The 16171-nt window shown below is 54.7% G+C and overlaps 4 protein-coding genes across 4 annotated transcripts; 1 reads left to right on the forward strand and 3 right to left on the reverse strand.

Annotated features, from left to right (window-relative positions):
• Positions 1-1065: 1065 nt before the first annotated feature.
• On the reverse strand, positions 1066-5274 carry PHYSODRAFT_560979 (hypothetical protein; the record flags this gene model as incomplete). The annotated part of the gene is made up of 3 exons (XM_009530289.1): positions 1066-3429; positions 3745-4494; positions 4771-5274. 3 exons carry the CDS (start codon positions 5272-5274, stop codon positions 1066-1068), a joined length of 3618 nt encoding a protein of 1205 aa, XP_009528584.1.
• A 1122-nt stretch (positions 5275-6396) lies between these two features.
• On the reverse strand, positions 6397-8436 carry PHYSODRAFT_301644 (hypothetical protein; the record flags this gene model as incomplete). Its single annotated transcript, XM_009530290.1, has 4 exons — positions 6397-6990; positions 7253-7412; positions 7513-7644; positions 7742-8436. The coding sequence occupies 4 exons, from the start codon at positions 8434-8436 to the stop codon at positions 6397-6399; spliced, it is 1581 nt and encodes a 526-aa protein (XP_009528585.1).
• An 860-nt stretch (positions 8437-9296) lies between these two features.
• PHYSODRAFT_346505 (hypothetical protein) lies at positions 9297-10578 on the forward strand (the record flags this gene model as incomplete). Its single annotated transcript, XM_009530291.1, has 1 exon — positions 9297-10578. The coding sequence occupies exon 1, from the start codon at positions 9418-9420 to the stop codon at positions 10576-10578; it is 1161 nt and encodes a 386-aa protein (XP_009528586.1). The 5' UTR covers positions 9297-9417.
• Positions 10579-11107: 529 nt separating this feature from the next.
• PHYSODRAFT_506579 (hypothetical protein) lies at positions 11108-16155 on the reverse strand (the record flags this gene model as incomplete). The annotated part of the gene is made up of 2 exons (XM_009530292.1): positions 11108-11787; positions 15996-16155. 2 exons carry the CDS (start codon positions 16153-16155, stop codon positions 11108-11110), a joined length of 840 nt encoding a protein of 279 aa, XP_009528587.1.
• Positions 16156-16171: the final 16 nt, after the last annotated feature.

The following is a 16171-nucleotide window of genomic DNA, read 5'->3' on the forward strand; positions in this document are numbered from 1 at the left end:
TTCGGCGGGATTCACTACATCTGGACGTCATTGATGTTCTGACTTGCGTACATATTGGTTTCTAAAGATGTTGATTGCCCATTATGGCTTTTACTGCTCCTTAATCGTTGCGTATGTAGACCTAACTATCCTGTTATGACGTACTTTGCTATGTTTGGCGCCCGTGCAACCTTTTTTCATATTAATTGTCAATAATTGGTACAATACTGTATTGTATTGGAATCGTTGATCTCCAATAATAAAAATTAGTATTGCAAAACCCAATTATTTATTGGATCGCAATTATTATTTCGGACCTCTGATGGGTGCCTGCCAAAAGGGTCATAAGGACCTAACATAGTTACCGCAGATATGCGGGTGGATATGTCGACATATAGCCTAGTTGCACCCGCCACAACATGCTTATCGACAACAACTCCGTTCGATTACAAATGCCCAAGTACCACGTCTATTCGCCCTACAGCGTCACTTTGCTCCGGACATTCCTATGGCTAGATCTTTCTGCAGTTTATCTTCTGCCCACGCTGCCGCGGTGATGGAGCTCCAGAATGATACGTGCGACGCTCTGTGTGTGCTGTGCAAGGCCTACGTGAGCTACAACAAGGACCTGGGCGCTGTTCGACGCGCGATTCACAAGCGGCTGGTGGAAGAAGATATATGACAGCCTGTCATTGACAGGCGATCTTCACAAGAATGATGGTCGACATATTCATAGTAAGTCGTTAAGATGGGTACACGGCATAACCGCCAGTTATCGAGACGATTTTCCGGTCTCACGAGATTTATGTTAGCTTATGCCGAGCATATCTGCTGCATTTACTCCGGGTCCTTATGACCCTTTTGGCAGGCACCCAATGTAGGAGGACAGGATTAATTGATGTATCTACAGTAGTAGATATTAATGATGCTGGAGTGTGTTCAAATTGGCAGACGTAGTTTATCACGGTATGGTTTATACGTAGTCTATGCTGATAGTCTTGTAGTCTTGAGTAGTCTGTACTTCGGTGATCTCTCTTTATGCATTGATAGCAAAAATATGTTGATAGGTACTGTATGTAGCTCAGCTCAGGCGACGGTGGACGAGTGCAGCTCCTGCTCGAGCTCCCGCAGGAACAGAGCGAGGTAGTCCTGGTCCACGCGACGCATGGTGAGCTTCTGCTGCAGGGACACGTAGCCAGCGAGCTTGAGCAGCTTGATAATGCTGGGGGTGGCCTTGAGCATCTTGGAGTAGCGGATGTCGTCGTGCTGCAGCGTGCGGAACTTGGAGCGCACGCCCTCGCGGTGAAGCGAGCGCAGGACCTTGAAGATGGACGTGAGCTTGCGCGCGCGCTCCGTGTCGGACGGGCACTCGCAGCGGCAGCTGGCGAGGCACGCGCGGATCTCGCGCACCGCCTCCTCGATTTGGTGTGCTGTGGGGATGCGATCAGGAGCATCGTCGCTCCATGACGGCTTGTCGTAGTCTTGCGGTTCACCGGACGACGCGCCACCCATTTGACTTGACTGGAACGGGAGCGACGAGCTTCGAGGACGAACGAGTCCCGCCATGAGCTCTCGGAGCTCATCTCGCTCGTCCCTATTGACGGCAGGAGCCGGGGTCAGTGGCGAACTGGGCGAGTCAGCTGGGTTGATCGGTGGGGACGCTCCAGCCTCGGCCGTCTTCCTCTTTTTGAGCAACGCACTCAGATCCTCCTCCACATAGAACGCGTCGGGGCCCTGGTACTTCTTGAACTGAGGCTCGCGGAGACCATCGCTGCTAAGCATCGACAAGTCATCGGACGAGTCATCGAAGCTCTCTTCGTCGGATGAAGACGAAGCGTAGTCGTCGTCACCGCCGTATCTGGTGCCTCCAGTCGTGCCCAGCGCCTGCAAGTAGGACCCCTCGGTGGGGGAAGCAGAAGGCCGGTTAAGACCTGGTGCTTTCTTGGTGCTGCCGTTGCTGCTGTTCAGGTCGCCATTCGGCTTAGTCGACTTGTTAAACGAGTGCCGCATTCTGTAATCCGGAGACACGTGCTTCTTGGGCGGGGACATGGGGGGCGGCGGGGGTGGAGGAGGGCTAATTGGAGCCTTCATCACTGTCGGAGGCAGCGGTGGGGTCGGAGGTCTGGACACGGACTTCCGGGATCCCCCGCTTGCTCGCACAGGAGTCTCACTCGACGCCATCACGCCTCGAAGCTCCGACACGAGCTCCTGGGTCGTCAAACCCCTCGACCCAATAGCATCGGAAGGCAGCGACATCGCCCTCGGGCCAGACGAGACCGATGAAGACGCGTCACCGAGGATCGAACTCTTCTCGTCGCCACGCTCGCCAAAGATCTCGAACACGCTCTCGATTTCCATCTGCGCCGAGCGGTCTCGAGCTGCTTCGAGTCGCTGGCGGGATCGCGCTTCCGGCTCGGGTTCGTCGCTGTCGATTACTGAAAGCTTCCGCTGCGCGTCCTCCAGGCTGCGCTGCAAGTCCCGAATCTTCTTCTCCAGCTCGTGGATTTCCGTGGCGCGGCGCACCGAGTCTGCAAAGTTGTGCGATTGCGCGTCGTCATCGTCATCGTCTTCATGCTCCGAGCCGTCGTGCTCTGGCTGATACGTGGCCATGAGCTTCTCGTAGTTCGACGCGGAGTACGGGTCTGGACTCTGAGCCGAGCTGTCGTCGTCGCTGTCATACACTGTCGGGTAGCTGGCCACGGATGCAGAGCTCGCTGACACGCCGTCGTGGTCGTGCTCCTCCTGGTTATTGTGGCCATTAGTAGCCTCGTGGCGGTCTCCTGCATCTGAGAAGGTGGATAGGAAGGCCTGGCCAGCCTGTCGCGTCGCACGAGCTGCAGCGAACGTGATACGAGCCACAGAGTTGAACTGCTCGGCAGACATCGCAGTGCCATGGTCGCTCCCGCCGTCTCTCTGAGAGTCCTGACTGCGATCGCTGGGCCCCGAGTAATACATGGCAGGAGCTGCATTCGTAGCGTTAGCCAGCGCAGCATCAAAGTTCGAGACTGAACTCTCCAGAGCGTCGCGGATACTGGTGATCTCGCTGTACATGTCGTTGAACTCTTCGATCTCGTCGCTGTCCGCATCTTGACGTTCTCCATACGCCGCCTCGGACATCGTGAGGTTTATCGTGTCACGGACCTCTCGAATATGAGTCACAACATCCGTCAGCGCCTGCATCTTGTCCCGAGCGCGCAGTTGCGGGCTGACGTTAACCTTGCGCTGCGGGTACACCGGCTTTAACTCCGTCTCGGACGAGGCCTCCAGCACTTCCATGGCCAAGTCGCTCTGTCGACGGTCACGATCGCGCGACTCGCGCATCTGGAAAATCATGTCTTCGTACGAATTATGCTGCGGACTGCGCAGGCCGCGGATGTACGACTCGGTGTCGTTGGACGTCGACGACGCCGGTTCGTCTCCTGTTCCGGTGGCACTGAGCGCCGAAAGTTGCTGCTGGCGCGCGCCGGCACTCGTCATACAGGCGGAACACACCCTCAAGTGGGTGATGTCAAAGATGGGCTCCTCCAATTCCCGCAGCAACGCGCAGGACGAGCACACGACCTCTCCGCACGTTCTGCAGTGGTGTTTGCGACGGAAGTAAAAGCCTCGCAGACACACGGCGCACGCCTTGCGGTCCGAGTTGGGCACCCACTGCCACTGCTCCACGAACCTCAAGCTGCTCACTCTCTGTCTCGCCACAAGTCCGGGGATTTTCGCCACCGCGCACACCGTCTTCTTCATGAGCTCCTCCAGCACGCCCCTCACAATGGGGTTCAAGTCCCCGTCGATCTGGCAAATGGACGTCACCTTGAACGTGTTGGGCTGGTGCGTCTTGGACACAATTATGCCCATTCGGGACAAATAGCCCCGGGCGATGCCGAAATTCTCCAAAGTGGGTACTTCTCGGTCCCTCGAGATGGACTCCTGCACGCAAAAGCCCACGACGTTGGACCCGGGGTGGGGTTTCTTCTTGCCGGCGTACTCTAAATAGCAGAAGTCCAAAATCTTGTCGTCCTCGCCGTGTCTCGGCCGCTGGGTTTTGAACGCGTGCCACTTGATGGCGCGGTACGAGTAGGAGCCCCTGGAGGGCGCGCGCCCCTCGGTGGCGTCGCTGCCCGAGCGCGAGCTCTGCTGCGGGAACGTGAAGAGCGTGCGGCCGTCCACGAACGCGTCCCCGTGCATGTAGCGCATGGCCTTGCGGCAGTCCTTGGTCTTAACCTTCGAGACTGCGCGCAGGATTTCGTCCACTTTGGTGTCGGACAATTGCACGCTCGCCTTGAGCAAAGTGGACGCGTGCGTGGACTTGCTGGCCGGCTGGAAGTCGAGGAAGTTGGCGCGCTGGCACGACACGCTCGGCACCGTCGCGTCCGCGCGCGGCGCGCGCCCCGGCAGGCGTGACCGGTGGATGCGCGTGGACGCCGCGCTGGTCCACTTGTAGGCGCAGTCGGCGTCCTCGATGATGCGCATGAGCTGCGCCACGCGCTCCTTGCCCAGGCGCTTGTAGTACTTGACCTCCTCGCGGCTCAGCGCGATCTGCGGGAAGAAGCCGTCGTGCAGGGGGAACTCGAGCATAATTGCAGGATTCTGCAGGTTAAGGGAAACTCGGCCGGTTAAGGTAAGCTTAAAAAGCGAACTTGAAGCGGGGAGATAGAGAGATCAAGCCGAGCGGGTTGGGTGTTGCCAGTCTGGATAGGTGGTTAGGTACTATCGGTAGTCGTCTCCTCCCCTGGGCTTCCAGGCAGGTTGGGGATCGCGCGCGCGTGCGGCCGCCTCCGGACGGATCTATTGAACGGAGAATCGGAGAGTGAGCGGCGGCGCTGGCCTGGCGCGCGCGAAACGCTGGGGAAGGCGTCCGGGCAAGAGCCCGCGAGCTGTCGTGCAATTGTGCGGGGGTTTGGAAGGCGCCCGATTGGTCGAGGCGCGCCCAGAAAGGGCGCGCCCGTTGTTGCCTTCAACGCGATGGGTACAGGCAAAGCTGATGCGATGTCTGAGACAGTTTGCCGGTGACTGCCTTGTTGCGCTCCATTGGGAGGCAACAGGGCGAGAAGGCTTTTGCCGCTTGCAAGGCCGTACTCTGCAGGTTAAGTGCAGCGTTTTGCCGCTTTTAGGTGTGGCGGCAACGGTTAAGGGAGGGGTGCGGCACGTACGCGGCGATGGACGATGACGACTGCCGCGGAACGGCAAGATACCATTCGCGGAAGTCGGCTCCGGACCAGTCAGTGAGTCAGTGGCTGTGGCTCTCGCTCGCGGCCGCCAAGTTGCCACCGATGCCGCGTAACGCTGCGGTTTCCCCATGTGAGCTCGTGGGGCTGCTTTTGGTGCTTGGGCCAAAGCGACATACACCTGCCAGCTCCCCCAGCTGTTTCACAGTTGAAGCGAGCTCCGATAAGCAAGCTTTTGCATTGCCTTTGCATTTTTGAGGCAACAAAGGGCAAGATGGCGCATGAAGGGACACTCGCGCTTGACTCGCATGATCTAGAACCTTAGCAGATCTTAGTCCGCAGCTTTCGGAACTTTAGGCGCTGGTTGCTTCCGGTGGGGCAGCGCTGCGCCTGCATTGCACACGGGCGCCGCACGATCGAGTGAACGTTGAGTGCTGCGTCATGAAGCGTGAATTGTGTACCAGCTGCTGGTTTTGCTGTCGCTCGAGCATTTAGCATGCCGTCGTCGCCCTTCAATAGGACTACGTATCCGCCCGCAGCAGATACGGTAGACAAGTCGTGCTGTCGCGGATGCAACGGCAGAGGGGCGGGTCCCTTTGAGAGGGGGCAACAGGGTGCGAGTAAGTGGCCCAGCAGTGCTAACCTTCGACGTCTTGGCCTTGAGAACGCTCGCAGATTTTTGATGCATGATTTCCTGCGCAAGGTCGTGAGTTGGAGGTCACCTCGCGGACCGCTGAACTGACCAGATCCCCTTGACGTCCAACTCAGAGACGTTGCTCTTGCCATTTAGTTCTCGACTGTGGCCGTGAGCAACATGGGACGCAGCACAAGCTCTCGAGAGCGAGGCGAGTTCTGCGTAACGCTGCGGTTTCTGACTTCCGGGCCCAAAGCCAAAGCGACATACACCTGTCTTAACGTTGAAGTGGTCAAGACACGTGACGAATTAACTGCTCGGATCGGTCTAGTCGGTCCTAGGAACTTTAGGATCTTGATTGCTTGGCTACTGCCTAGTACGCCGTGAAATGGTTAGCCATCGGACTTGTAGCTGCACTGAGCGGTAGTCTGCAACGAGAAAAAAAACCTTCGCGTTTCAAATTGCTAGTTTTGGTGGTTTTGCGACATTCTCATCGGTCATTGCAGGCGCTGATGTTTTAACTTCGTTGATCGCAGCAAAAGCTCAACTAAAGCGAGAATTTGTCAATTACACTCAACATCATTTCCATTCGGAAGCGCATCGGCATGTGCCTGCGTTTCGTTAATGGATCCTGTCCTGCTTCACCAACAGAGAACAAAACGTGTTGCAGCTTTCATCGAAGCGAACCCGAATGATCTTGACTTCGGGGAACTCTTTCACGCTGTTCACTTCAGGGGAATTGCTCCCAGGCGGAGTAAAAATCACTAGGAACATTTGCTTGGCCGAATAGAAAACGCGATACTCGTCAGCTTGCCGCACCGCCCCAACAACCGCGGTTTCGTCTGACAAGCCGACTTTCACTTCAAAACCGAATCGAACACTTTCGTCCTCAACGATAATATCGGCTCTGTGTGCGCTGTTGGGCGACTGCGCTTTGAGACGGTCTCTCGTAAACCGTTGCGTCTCCTTCAAAATATCTCGCATCGTACAGAACAACTCCTGGTGAAATGCTGCCACAGGCGGACATTTATCGTTTCCGAAGACAAGGTCTGTAATGACCTCTGGTCTCATCTCACGAACGGCAGCAGATAGCAGCACCAGCGGGTCTCCAGCATTCTCAATAGCTTGTACATCTCGTTCGGGCAGTGCTTCGACACAAACGCGGTGCACCGTCTCGGAACTTTCCATCCATTGCTTGTACCAGAATTCCCACGTCTAGCAATTTGTCGGCAATCTTCTCTCCACTCGTGATAGACTCGCCACAAAGTGTCTGCAACTCCCTGGCGGTCACGTTTTTTTCCTGAAGCGCATATTTCAGTGCTCGCCTCTCCAACGCTGCCAAGCCGCATATTTCCTTATTCATACAAAAGTACGCGTTGTTGAGTAGCAGGTAATCCGAAAAGGCAACCAGCTTAAACCAGGGCTCCTATTCACACCACTCTTTCGTCCACTTCGTATGCGTAGCCATGTAGCGAACCAGCGAACCAAATACGCCAGGTGCGCCACCAGAATACTCCATAATCGCCTGCCGAAGAGACTTCGCAAAGTTAAAACATGGCTCGATCAGCTCGAAAAACGCAGCCATCTGCATCGCTGAAAATGACTCGGCTTGCAACAGCTTGGTTTCAGCGTATAAGCTAGCACGTGGGTTGTCAGAAGCAAGCTCATGGTGGCACGCCAAAGCGGAACTGCCGACCCCAAGGAATCCATAAAAGTAGGATGTCACCTTTAACTCACGAAGCACCGATAGAAAGACCCTTATCAAAGCTCGGTCCGCGGACAGGGAGTCCAACCCGTCCACGATAAGGCACACCCTTTTCTTCGTGCGCGCGGCGGATGCCTCCACCACATTTAGCAATGATACCGAGTCTGAGCATGTGCTTTGCGTGTCGAATGGATCACCCAAATTCTGCCCGAAGTGGGCTCCGTTTTCGATACCCAGCAACTCGATAGAATCGCACATCACATCAGGAACTTCAGCAGCCAGCCAGGTGTCGATCCGTAGGCAATGGTTGTTTTCCCAAACTGTCGAGGACCATAGAGCAGAAACAGCGGTCGTTCAGGTAATCTTGTGTCGGAGAACCCCTGCTTTATCGTCTGGAAGGCGGCGATGCTCTCCAATGGAACCGAGAAGTAGCCCTCGAACACTGGCACTGCAGGCGCAAGCCGTGATTGTAGCAGCCTAGGCTTCTTTCGTGGGGATTCAGTTTCAAGAGCGTCTTCGAGCTGATCCATTTTACGGGAACCGAGTTGTGACGCTGGATCAATCGCAGAGAGGCTTGGCACTTCAACAATGAGCGCACTCTGCTTGGTCTCCAATCTGATCATCTTCGCCCATGGCTCATACGCTTGGCGGCTCTTGAAGATCTTGAGCTTACACGCTTCCACCGGCGATTCAGTTGGAGTGTGTGGCAAAAGCATCTCGAGTACTATTCCACGAAGAGCGCCTGCACTGCTCTCTTCAATTAGAGAGACCGAATATTCTCTAGTGCCCGCAAGCGTGTCCCGCGTACCAGCATCCACCAACAGAAACCAAAACTTGGTTCTGTTCCCAAACCAAACCTTGGGAATCTCCACGAGCAGCGGGTCGACAGGGCTCTTCCCCAAGGTCCCCACAGATTCGGACACTTTCAATGGAGTCTCATTCTGGTACGCAGCCATGTTGGCGAACACGTTGAGGTTCGAGGCAGTTAAATCAGCGGGAAACCAGCAAGAAAACGTAGGAAAAGCTGCTCTGCGGAAGGAGTCGACGGATGTACTGCTCAACACAGCCACACACTTCAGGGGAGCAATTGGTCCTCCTTGTCTGTTCACCAACTGGAACCACGCTTCTTGCTCCTCCTCCATCGCTCTCCCTTGTACTCCAATTTCGGTAATGAAGTGGGTGTCCATCCTACCACTGACTTGAATGCACTCGTGATTCAAGTGACTTGAGGCGTTGTGACTTGAATTTCGACTTGAAATCCTTCCATTAGCACACACACGCACAGTACTACGTAGTATTGTTAGATACTTCAGCACAAGTTTCTACTTGCAATTCAATCTATAGACCCCCCCTTTGGTGCGAGTCCGTAAAGGCTCGTGAGCTGGAACTCGTTCGTGCAGTCATTGCTTAAGATCAAGGCGAACTATCAACCGACACTGTTAAGGAAGATCACTTCAACTTTGGTCGCTAACTCGATACACGATGAGCAGTCTGCTGGAAGCAGCATCGTCCTCATCTCTGATGAATCGGTTTCGAATGAACTAGCTCACTCCGCGGCTGCCTCCCCAGACGGAGAGGGAGCAGACGAATCTTTCCTCACCCCCTCACCCTCCGACGCTATAAGATTTTAATCCGAGGCATGTATAGACGCAGATGTCGGGATCAGGAGCGGACACCGGTACATGTAAATCTACGACCGTGATGAACGGTCCCAAACCCGACTTTATTCAGCTGTCAACGCGCGGGATTGCGATCGAGCTTGGTCGGTCTGCCTGTCAGCGTTCCAAGCGCTCAGCTTGTCATTTCGGATCTAACTCTCGACCCAGCAAGCGACTCGACTCCCCTCTACAGACCTCTACCCAAGCCGAGCATTTCAACTCCTCGCCGCATCCATCGCCTCCACCGAGCAGCCAAACCTCCAGTCCAAACCCGCTACAATGGTCGCAGCCTCGACTGTGCGCGCCGCGGTGGTCGCGTCGCCGGAGCAGCCGGAGCAGGAGCTGAGCCCGCACTTCGCGGACAACTTCGCCAAAGGAATTGTCATTCACGACAACAAGTCCCAGGAGGAGGAAGAGCAGCCGAAGCTCGAGATGTCTGAGTACAAACGCAAGGAGGTTAACGGCGAGCTGCAGCCGGAGCCGTACTTGGTGTCGAACCCGAACCGGTTCGTGCTGTTCCCGATCCAGGAGCACGACGTGTGGCAGATGTACAAGAAGGCCGAGGCCTCGTTCTGGACGGCCGAGGAGTTGGACCTGGTGCACGACCTGAACGACTGGCAGAAGCTGACGGACAACGAGCGGTTCTTCATCAAGCACGTGCTGGCCTTCTTCGCGGCGAGCGACGGCATCGTGAACGAGAACCTGGCCATGAACTTCAGCAACGAAGTGCAGGTGCCCGAGGCGCGCTGCTTCTACGGCTTCCAGATCGCCATCGAGAACATCCACGCCGAGGTCTACTCGCTGCTCATCGACACGTACATCAAGGATACGATGGAGAAGAACCACCTGTTGCGCGCTATTGAGACGATCCCGTGCGTCAAGAAGAAGGCGCACTGGGCGCTCAAGTGGTGCGACCCGCGGGTGTCGTCGTACCCGGAGCGTCTGCTGGCGTTCGCTGCGGTTGAAGGCATCTTCTTCTCGGGCTCCTTCTGCTCCATCTTCTGGCTCAAGAAGCGCGGCCTCATGCCCGGCCTGAGCTTCTCCAACGAGCTCATCAGCCGCGACGAGGGCATGCACACGGACTTCGCGTGCCTCATGTACTCCAAGCTGGTCAACAAACTGCCCGAGAGCCGCGTGCACGAAATCGTTCGTGAGGCCGTCACCATCGAGCACGAGTTCGTGTGCGACTCGCTGCCCGTGGAGCTCATCGGCATGAACTCGACGCTCATGTGCCAGTACATCGAGTTCGTGGCCGACCGCCTGCTGTACTCGCTGGGCGTGCCCAAGCTCTACAACGTCAAGAACCCCTTCGACTGGATGGACATGATCTCGCTGCAGGGCAAGACCAACTTCTTCGAGAAGCGTGTGGGCGAGTACTCGAAGGCCGGCGTCGGCGTCGCGGCCGAGGAGCAGGTCTTCACGCTCGACGCAGACTTCTAAGTGCGGCGTCGATGGGGTGTCCATGGTGTGATTGGGTGGGCTCTGCGTTGGCCATGTCTAAGTATCTGTAAGTTTGAAGAAGCAACGGCAGTTGTAAGCCAGCTTCGTCGCGTAATTAAAAAGTAAATGTTACGAATGTTATCCTAGCGTTCAGCAGGCCGGCAAAGATCTGATGCCGCGTAGGCCCCGCAATTATTGTAATTGAAGTTTGGTTGGGCAGTTGCGGCCCACCAACAACATCCGCAATGTGCCGCCAGCCATTATTTCCTGCCAGCTACTTCGACGTATTATATTGTTCGGTTCGAGTGTCGTCTTTGTTTCTTACACACAAAGACACTGAGTTGGCTCGACACATGATTCCATCCCCCTACTTGTTTTTTTTTAATCAAAGATGCAACATGGCAACATAGCTGATGTAGTTGCGATATTACATTACCATAAGTGCTTCATTTGTACTCAGTCTGTACACGAACTGATAAAACAACGTCAATACTGTATCACCACGCTATTCCCGCGGTGGAGTACGAAATTAGGGATATTGGTCGAGAATCCAGGCGTAAATCCCGGTTTCCTTGTGGCGAGCTGCCAATTCCACGGTCTCCGCGGTGCAGACTTGTTTGCATTGTGAGTACAGGAACAGCAACAGCTCGAAATTCCTGTGATCGACCGCACTGTTGATAGCGGAGCTTGTGCGTCCTTCCGAGCAATGAGTGTGGAGCCATTGCACAACATGAAAGTGGCCGTGCAGCGTCGCCTTGTCCATCGCCACCGTCGTGCATCCTTCACCACGATTACGGTGCAACCATTTGACAACCGCCAAGTGACCATTCTCTGCTGCTCCGTCCATTGCTGCGACCGTGCACCCTTCACTGCGATGTTCATGCAGCCACTGGACAATATCAAGACGCCCCTTTGTCGCCGCTCCATCCATTGCGTCCGTCGTGCAGCCAGCGTTCAAATTATTGTGCAGCCATTTCACAACGTCAAGATGTCCATTCGTAGCAGCGCCGTCCATCGCCGCGGTTGTATATCCTTTCGCTGTGTTTTCATGTAGCCACTGGACTACAGGCAGGTGGCCTTCTGATGCAGCACCATCCATTGCGCGACTTGAGCAGCCCTCCTCCCTGTTTTCATGAAGCCATTTGACAACCTCTAAGTGCCCATTTGCCGCAGCACCATCCATTGCTTTACTCGTGCACTTGTATCCGCCTCGATTGGATCCATCCCTGTTGCGCTTCCGACTATCAGCGGTAGGAGCTCCAATCTTCTGCATCGACTTCAGCACCCTCAGGTTTCCCCGCGCAGCAATGGCATCCATCGGTGTTCCATCGGCCTGTGTCTACTGACGACCGGTACTAAATGCGCTGACTTTTGGGTCGTAAACGTACTCCACCCAGAGCCACTGCACGACATGAACATGACCATTCTTCCCGGCTTCGATTAAAGTATCGATCGTGACCTTGGCAGCTTTGCACAATTCTCCAAGGCGTATTTTCAGACTTCGAATCTGATGAAGGTGTTCCTCGTTTTCCACCGCGCGCTGATAAGCATTCAAAGGTTTATCCGCCCGCGCTCGAAGGTATTTTGCGATCTCAAGATGTCCATTTACCGCCGCAATGTGGATTGCAAGACTGGCCTCTCCTCCCAGATCCGTCAGTCGGCTCTGATTGTCATTTGCATGACTCCTCAAGTCCAGGTCCAGCAGCCAGCGCACAACCTCCAGATGTCCATACTCCGCTGCCATCAACAACACCCCACCAGCGGTACTTCGCATAGGTTCATTTTTCTCGAGCCACTGGAGCACATCAAGGCGACCTTGAGCTGCAACCTCGTGCACTAAATTGTGTCCTATAGGCAGCACCAAAACAGCACCATGAGACAGCAGCCACTCTGCCAGAATAACGTCCCCGTTCTTGACGGCGTACTGAACAGCCTTGCTCCTATCGTATCTCACGTCTGGAACGTGCTGCAATAGCCACCACACGACGCTGTTGTGGCCGTGCAACACCGCCACCTCCAGGGCGTCTCTGCTCCAGTGAACTCGATGCCCCACGACAACTCGTTTGCTGGGACTGGTAGCTTGCAGTTGCGTCTTGAGCGAAATGTTGTCGTTATCACGGAAAAACTTTAAGATGTCCATGGCTCCGACACTGACGGCGGCGGTCACCACCATGGGGGTGATCGGGTACCCCTGGAAGTTGACAGACAGCGACTTGACCGAATCAAAATGTTTACGCTTCACCGCCTCATACAGTGACCGGTTGAACTGGTATTGACGGTAATACCGGTCACTTCGGAGGTGGCAGCATTGGATGGAGCAGCAGAGAATGGTCGCTTGGCGGTTGTGAAATGGCTACATCGAAATCGAGGTGAAGGATGCACCACAGCGGCGTTAGACCAGGCAGCGCAGCAGGGCCACTTCCACGTAGTGGAATGGCTTCACTCCTATCGCTCGGAAGGCTGCACAAGCGCCGCAATCAACAGCGCTGTCGATCGCGGAAATTTTGAGCTGTTGCTGTTTCTACACTCGCAATGTAAACATGTCTGCACCGCGGATACCGTGAAATTGGCTGCTCGTCACAAGGAAACGAGGATTCACGCGTGGATGCTCGACCACTATCCAGAATTGCGTACACGAACGGGGGCTGCATGAGAAACAATTCGTCCTCGTCAAAAGATCGGCGTAAATTGCCAAACCACTTTCAAGTCAACTACGATGGACTCAGACGATCCTCGGTAATTCAGAGTCACCGCGACTGTACACCACTCGGCAAGCTTCGGCTGTCTGCGGCAACCTAAGGCACCGCGACTTTTATTTTTACTATTACTTCGAAATACTTGTTTCTTCTGACGATGCATCTACTGTACATTTACGTTAAAAGTCGATGGAATTTTGAAGCCGATTCCCCTCGGCAAAACTGTAGTGCAGGTAGACATATATACAACTCCTAAGATTAGAGCCGGCTGAAAAATATTCTCGGAGGATGAGCCTGAAAAAAAAACCTATTCAGTCCCACCTTTCACAGGAAGCCACGACAGTAGTTTTAGATGGATAGAAACAGTCAAAACGCATCACTTTCTTGTAATATTTTTTTAAATGTTCTCACAAGATACCGACTTTATTTATTTATTTATTTTTTGTGATGATGATGAGGTATATTGAATTACTTAAAAGACGTACCGACTTTATTGATAAGAGCCATTAGTTCCACCACAAAAGAATTCGGCACAAGTGACCTCGATGGACTTTCGAGACGAAGGTAAAGCTGTACTCTTGCGTGAACTGAAGCAAATATTCACCTTACTAAGTGCAAACCATTTTTTTAATACAGATTCACTTCATCAGATAGACAACAATCCTGTCGTGAATGAACCCACGCATGGTGTCGTGTCGCCTTTGCTTGTTGTGGAGCTCCTCTTTCGATCCAAGAGCAGCTTCATGGGCCTGTTGCACGTCACCAACTCCGTCTCACAGTTCCTTGACTCGTCGGTAGAGTTGCCGTTGCACAAGGCCTGTGCGTTTGACTCTCTGCGACTACTGGACCGCATCTGGGCCTCCTCTGAGGCCTTCAACCAAGCCAATTCTACCAATAGCGGTTGTAGTTAGTCTCTCCGGAGTCACCTCCGCTCCGACCGCTACTACTTATCTCCTAAACCACTTCAACCTGTCGCTGGAGGAGGCAGTGAAGCGTAAACATTTTGATCTGGTGAAGTGGCTATCCACTAACTTCCAGGGGTTTCCTATCGTCTCCCAAGTGGTGACCACGGCAGCCACTGTCGGGACCATGGAAGTCTTGCGGCTCATTCACGATAACGATAACACTTCGCTCAGGGAGCAACTATCACGGGGTGCCGCTCCCTTATTTGCCGGTGGACAAATTGTCGTGGGGCATCGAGTGTATTGCAGCAGAGACGCCCAGGAGGTGGCGGTGTTGCACGGCCACAACAACGTCGCGTGGTGGCTATTCCAGCACGTTCCACATGTTAGCTACGATAGGAACAAGGCTTTTCATTACGCGGTGACGAACGGAGATATCGCTCTGGCGGAGTGGTTACTGGATCACGGCGCCAGCTTGCCGGTGATGACACCAGGAAACGTGCTCGTGCAGGGGGTGGCAGCTCAAGATCGCCTTGATGTGCTGAAGTGGCTGGAGAAAAATCTAGTTAGAGACACTGATGGTGCCTTATTGACGGCGGTCGAATTCTCTGTCCCTCGCGCACAAGTTTCTGACCGCTGAACATGAGCATGGCGTCGCTGAAGACCCGCCAGAAGCTGGTTGCAACCTTATTATGGTGGTTGCCGCCCCTCCCCACTTTCTTCTTCTCCAGCTTTGCCATGGCTGCGCGGAACTCCTGCGAGTTCTCCCACGGGTTGTCCGGACATCCGAAGATTTCGCCCCACGTCACCATGGGCTTCGTAGCGACAACGCCCCCACTCGCCAATTCCCCGTCGTGAGGCCTCCATTCGGTGCCCACCTGGAACGGTAGCAGGTAGTCCGATAGCTGGGACGCGAAGGCTGCGTTGTCGACCGCTGGAAGGAAGTCAAAGAGCTCCAGCGCTTCTCGGATCCGTTGGAGTGAGTCTCTTTCACTGAGGAGTCTTGCATCGGTGGGAAAGTTTACGCGCATGTGTCGGGGGTGACGAACTTCTGCTCATCGGGCAGTGCGTCGGGTCAACATTGAAAGGAGGCGCGGATGTGTCCCGCGTCGTGGGCAGTCTCAGGGATCTGGAGGACAGACTGAAGGGATTCCCGCCACTGCTGCAGGAATGCCCACTTGGTCTCCATCTTGGGGGGGGGTCTTGAGAATTACTTGAGCGGAAGGTGGCCAAGTCAGAAGTGAGCACAATGCGAGTGTCTCTTGCATCGACCTCGCCGCTCTTCGTCGGTTTTGATGACTCTAGTTGATGACACGGTGTACCTCCAGTTGCACTGCCCCCGAGTTGCACATGTTGTGCTGATAGTTGGGATGGTAGCACACTCCAATTGGGAAAATGACCAAACTAGTATTAGGGAACGGATCGCCAAGCAGAACATACCAACAAGGCTCCCCAAAGTAATGGTGCGACCTTCACCAGGCAATGAAGAAGAGGTTCCCCTGCGCAAAGACCACGCCCAGCCTCTCCTCGCTATCCTCATAATTCTCATCGGGATAGTGTTCATCCAGCCAGTCGTTGATGTTATCGGTGGGCCAGTCGATGACTCGTTTGCGCATGCCCTTAAAAAGTGGGTGTTTACACGTCTCCGAAAATGCTTCACCCCTGCAGCCTTCAGTGCGTTGCGAGTGCAAGAATAGAATGCGATCGAAGTCTCCATCCGACGCTGCGCGATCAAGCGCCTTGGTCGTGCACCCCTCGACTCGATTAGCCTGTAGCCACTGCACGATCTCCAACGTTTTGGCGTCGTCCATAGCTGCACTGGTGCAGCCTTCCGAGCGATTCATGTGGAGCCACTTGATGATGTCCAGCTTGCCATTGCGAGCGGCTCCATCCATCGCAGCGACCGTGCAGCCCTCGGTGCGGTTTTCATGCAGCCACTTGACGACTTCTAGGTGGCCCTTGGCAGCAGCGGCGTCCATGGCTTTCGCCGTGCAC

Source organism: Phytophthora sojae (genome assembly GCF_000149755.1).
Source record: "Phytophthora sojae unplaced genomic scaffold PHYSOscaffold_5, whole genome shotgun sequence".
Classification (NCBI taxonomy): Eukaryota; Oomycota; class Peronosporomycetes; order Peronosporales; family Peronosporaceae; genus Phytophthora; species Phytophthora sojae.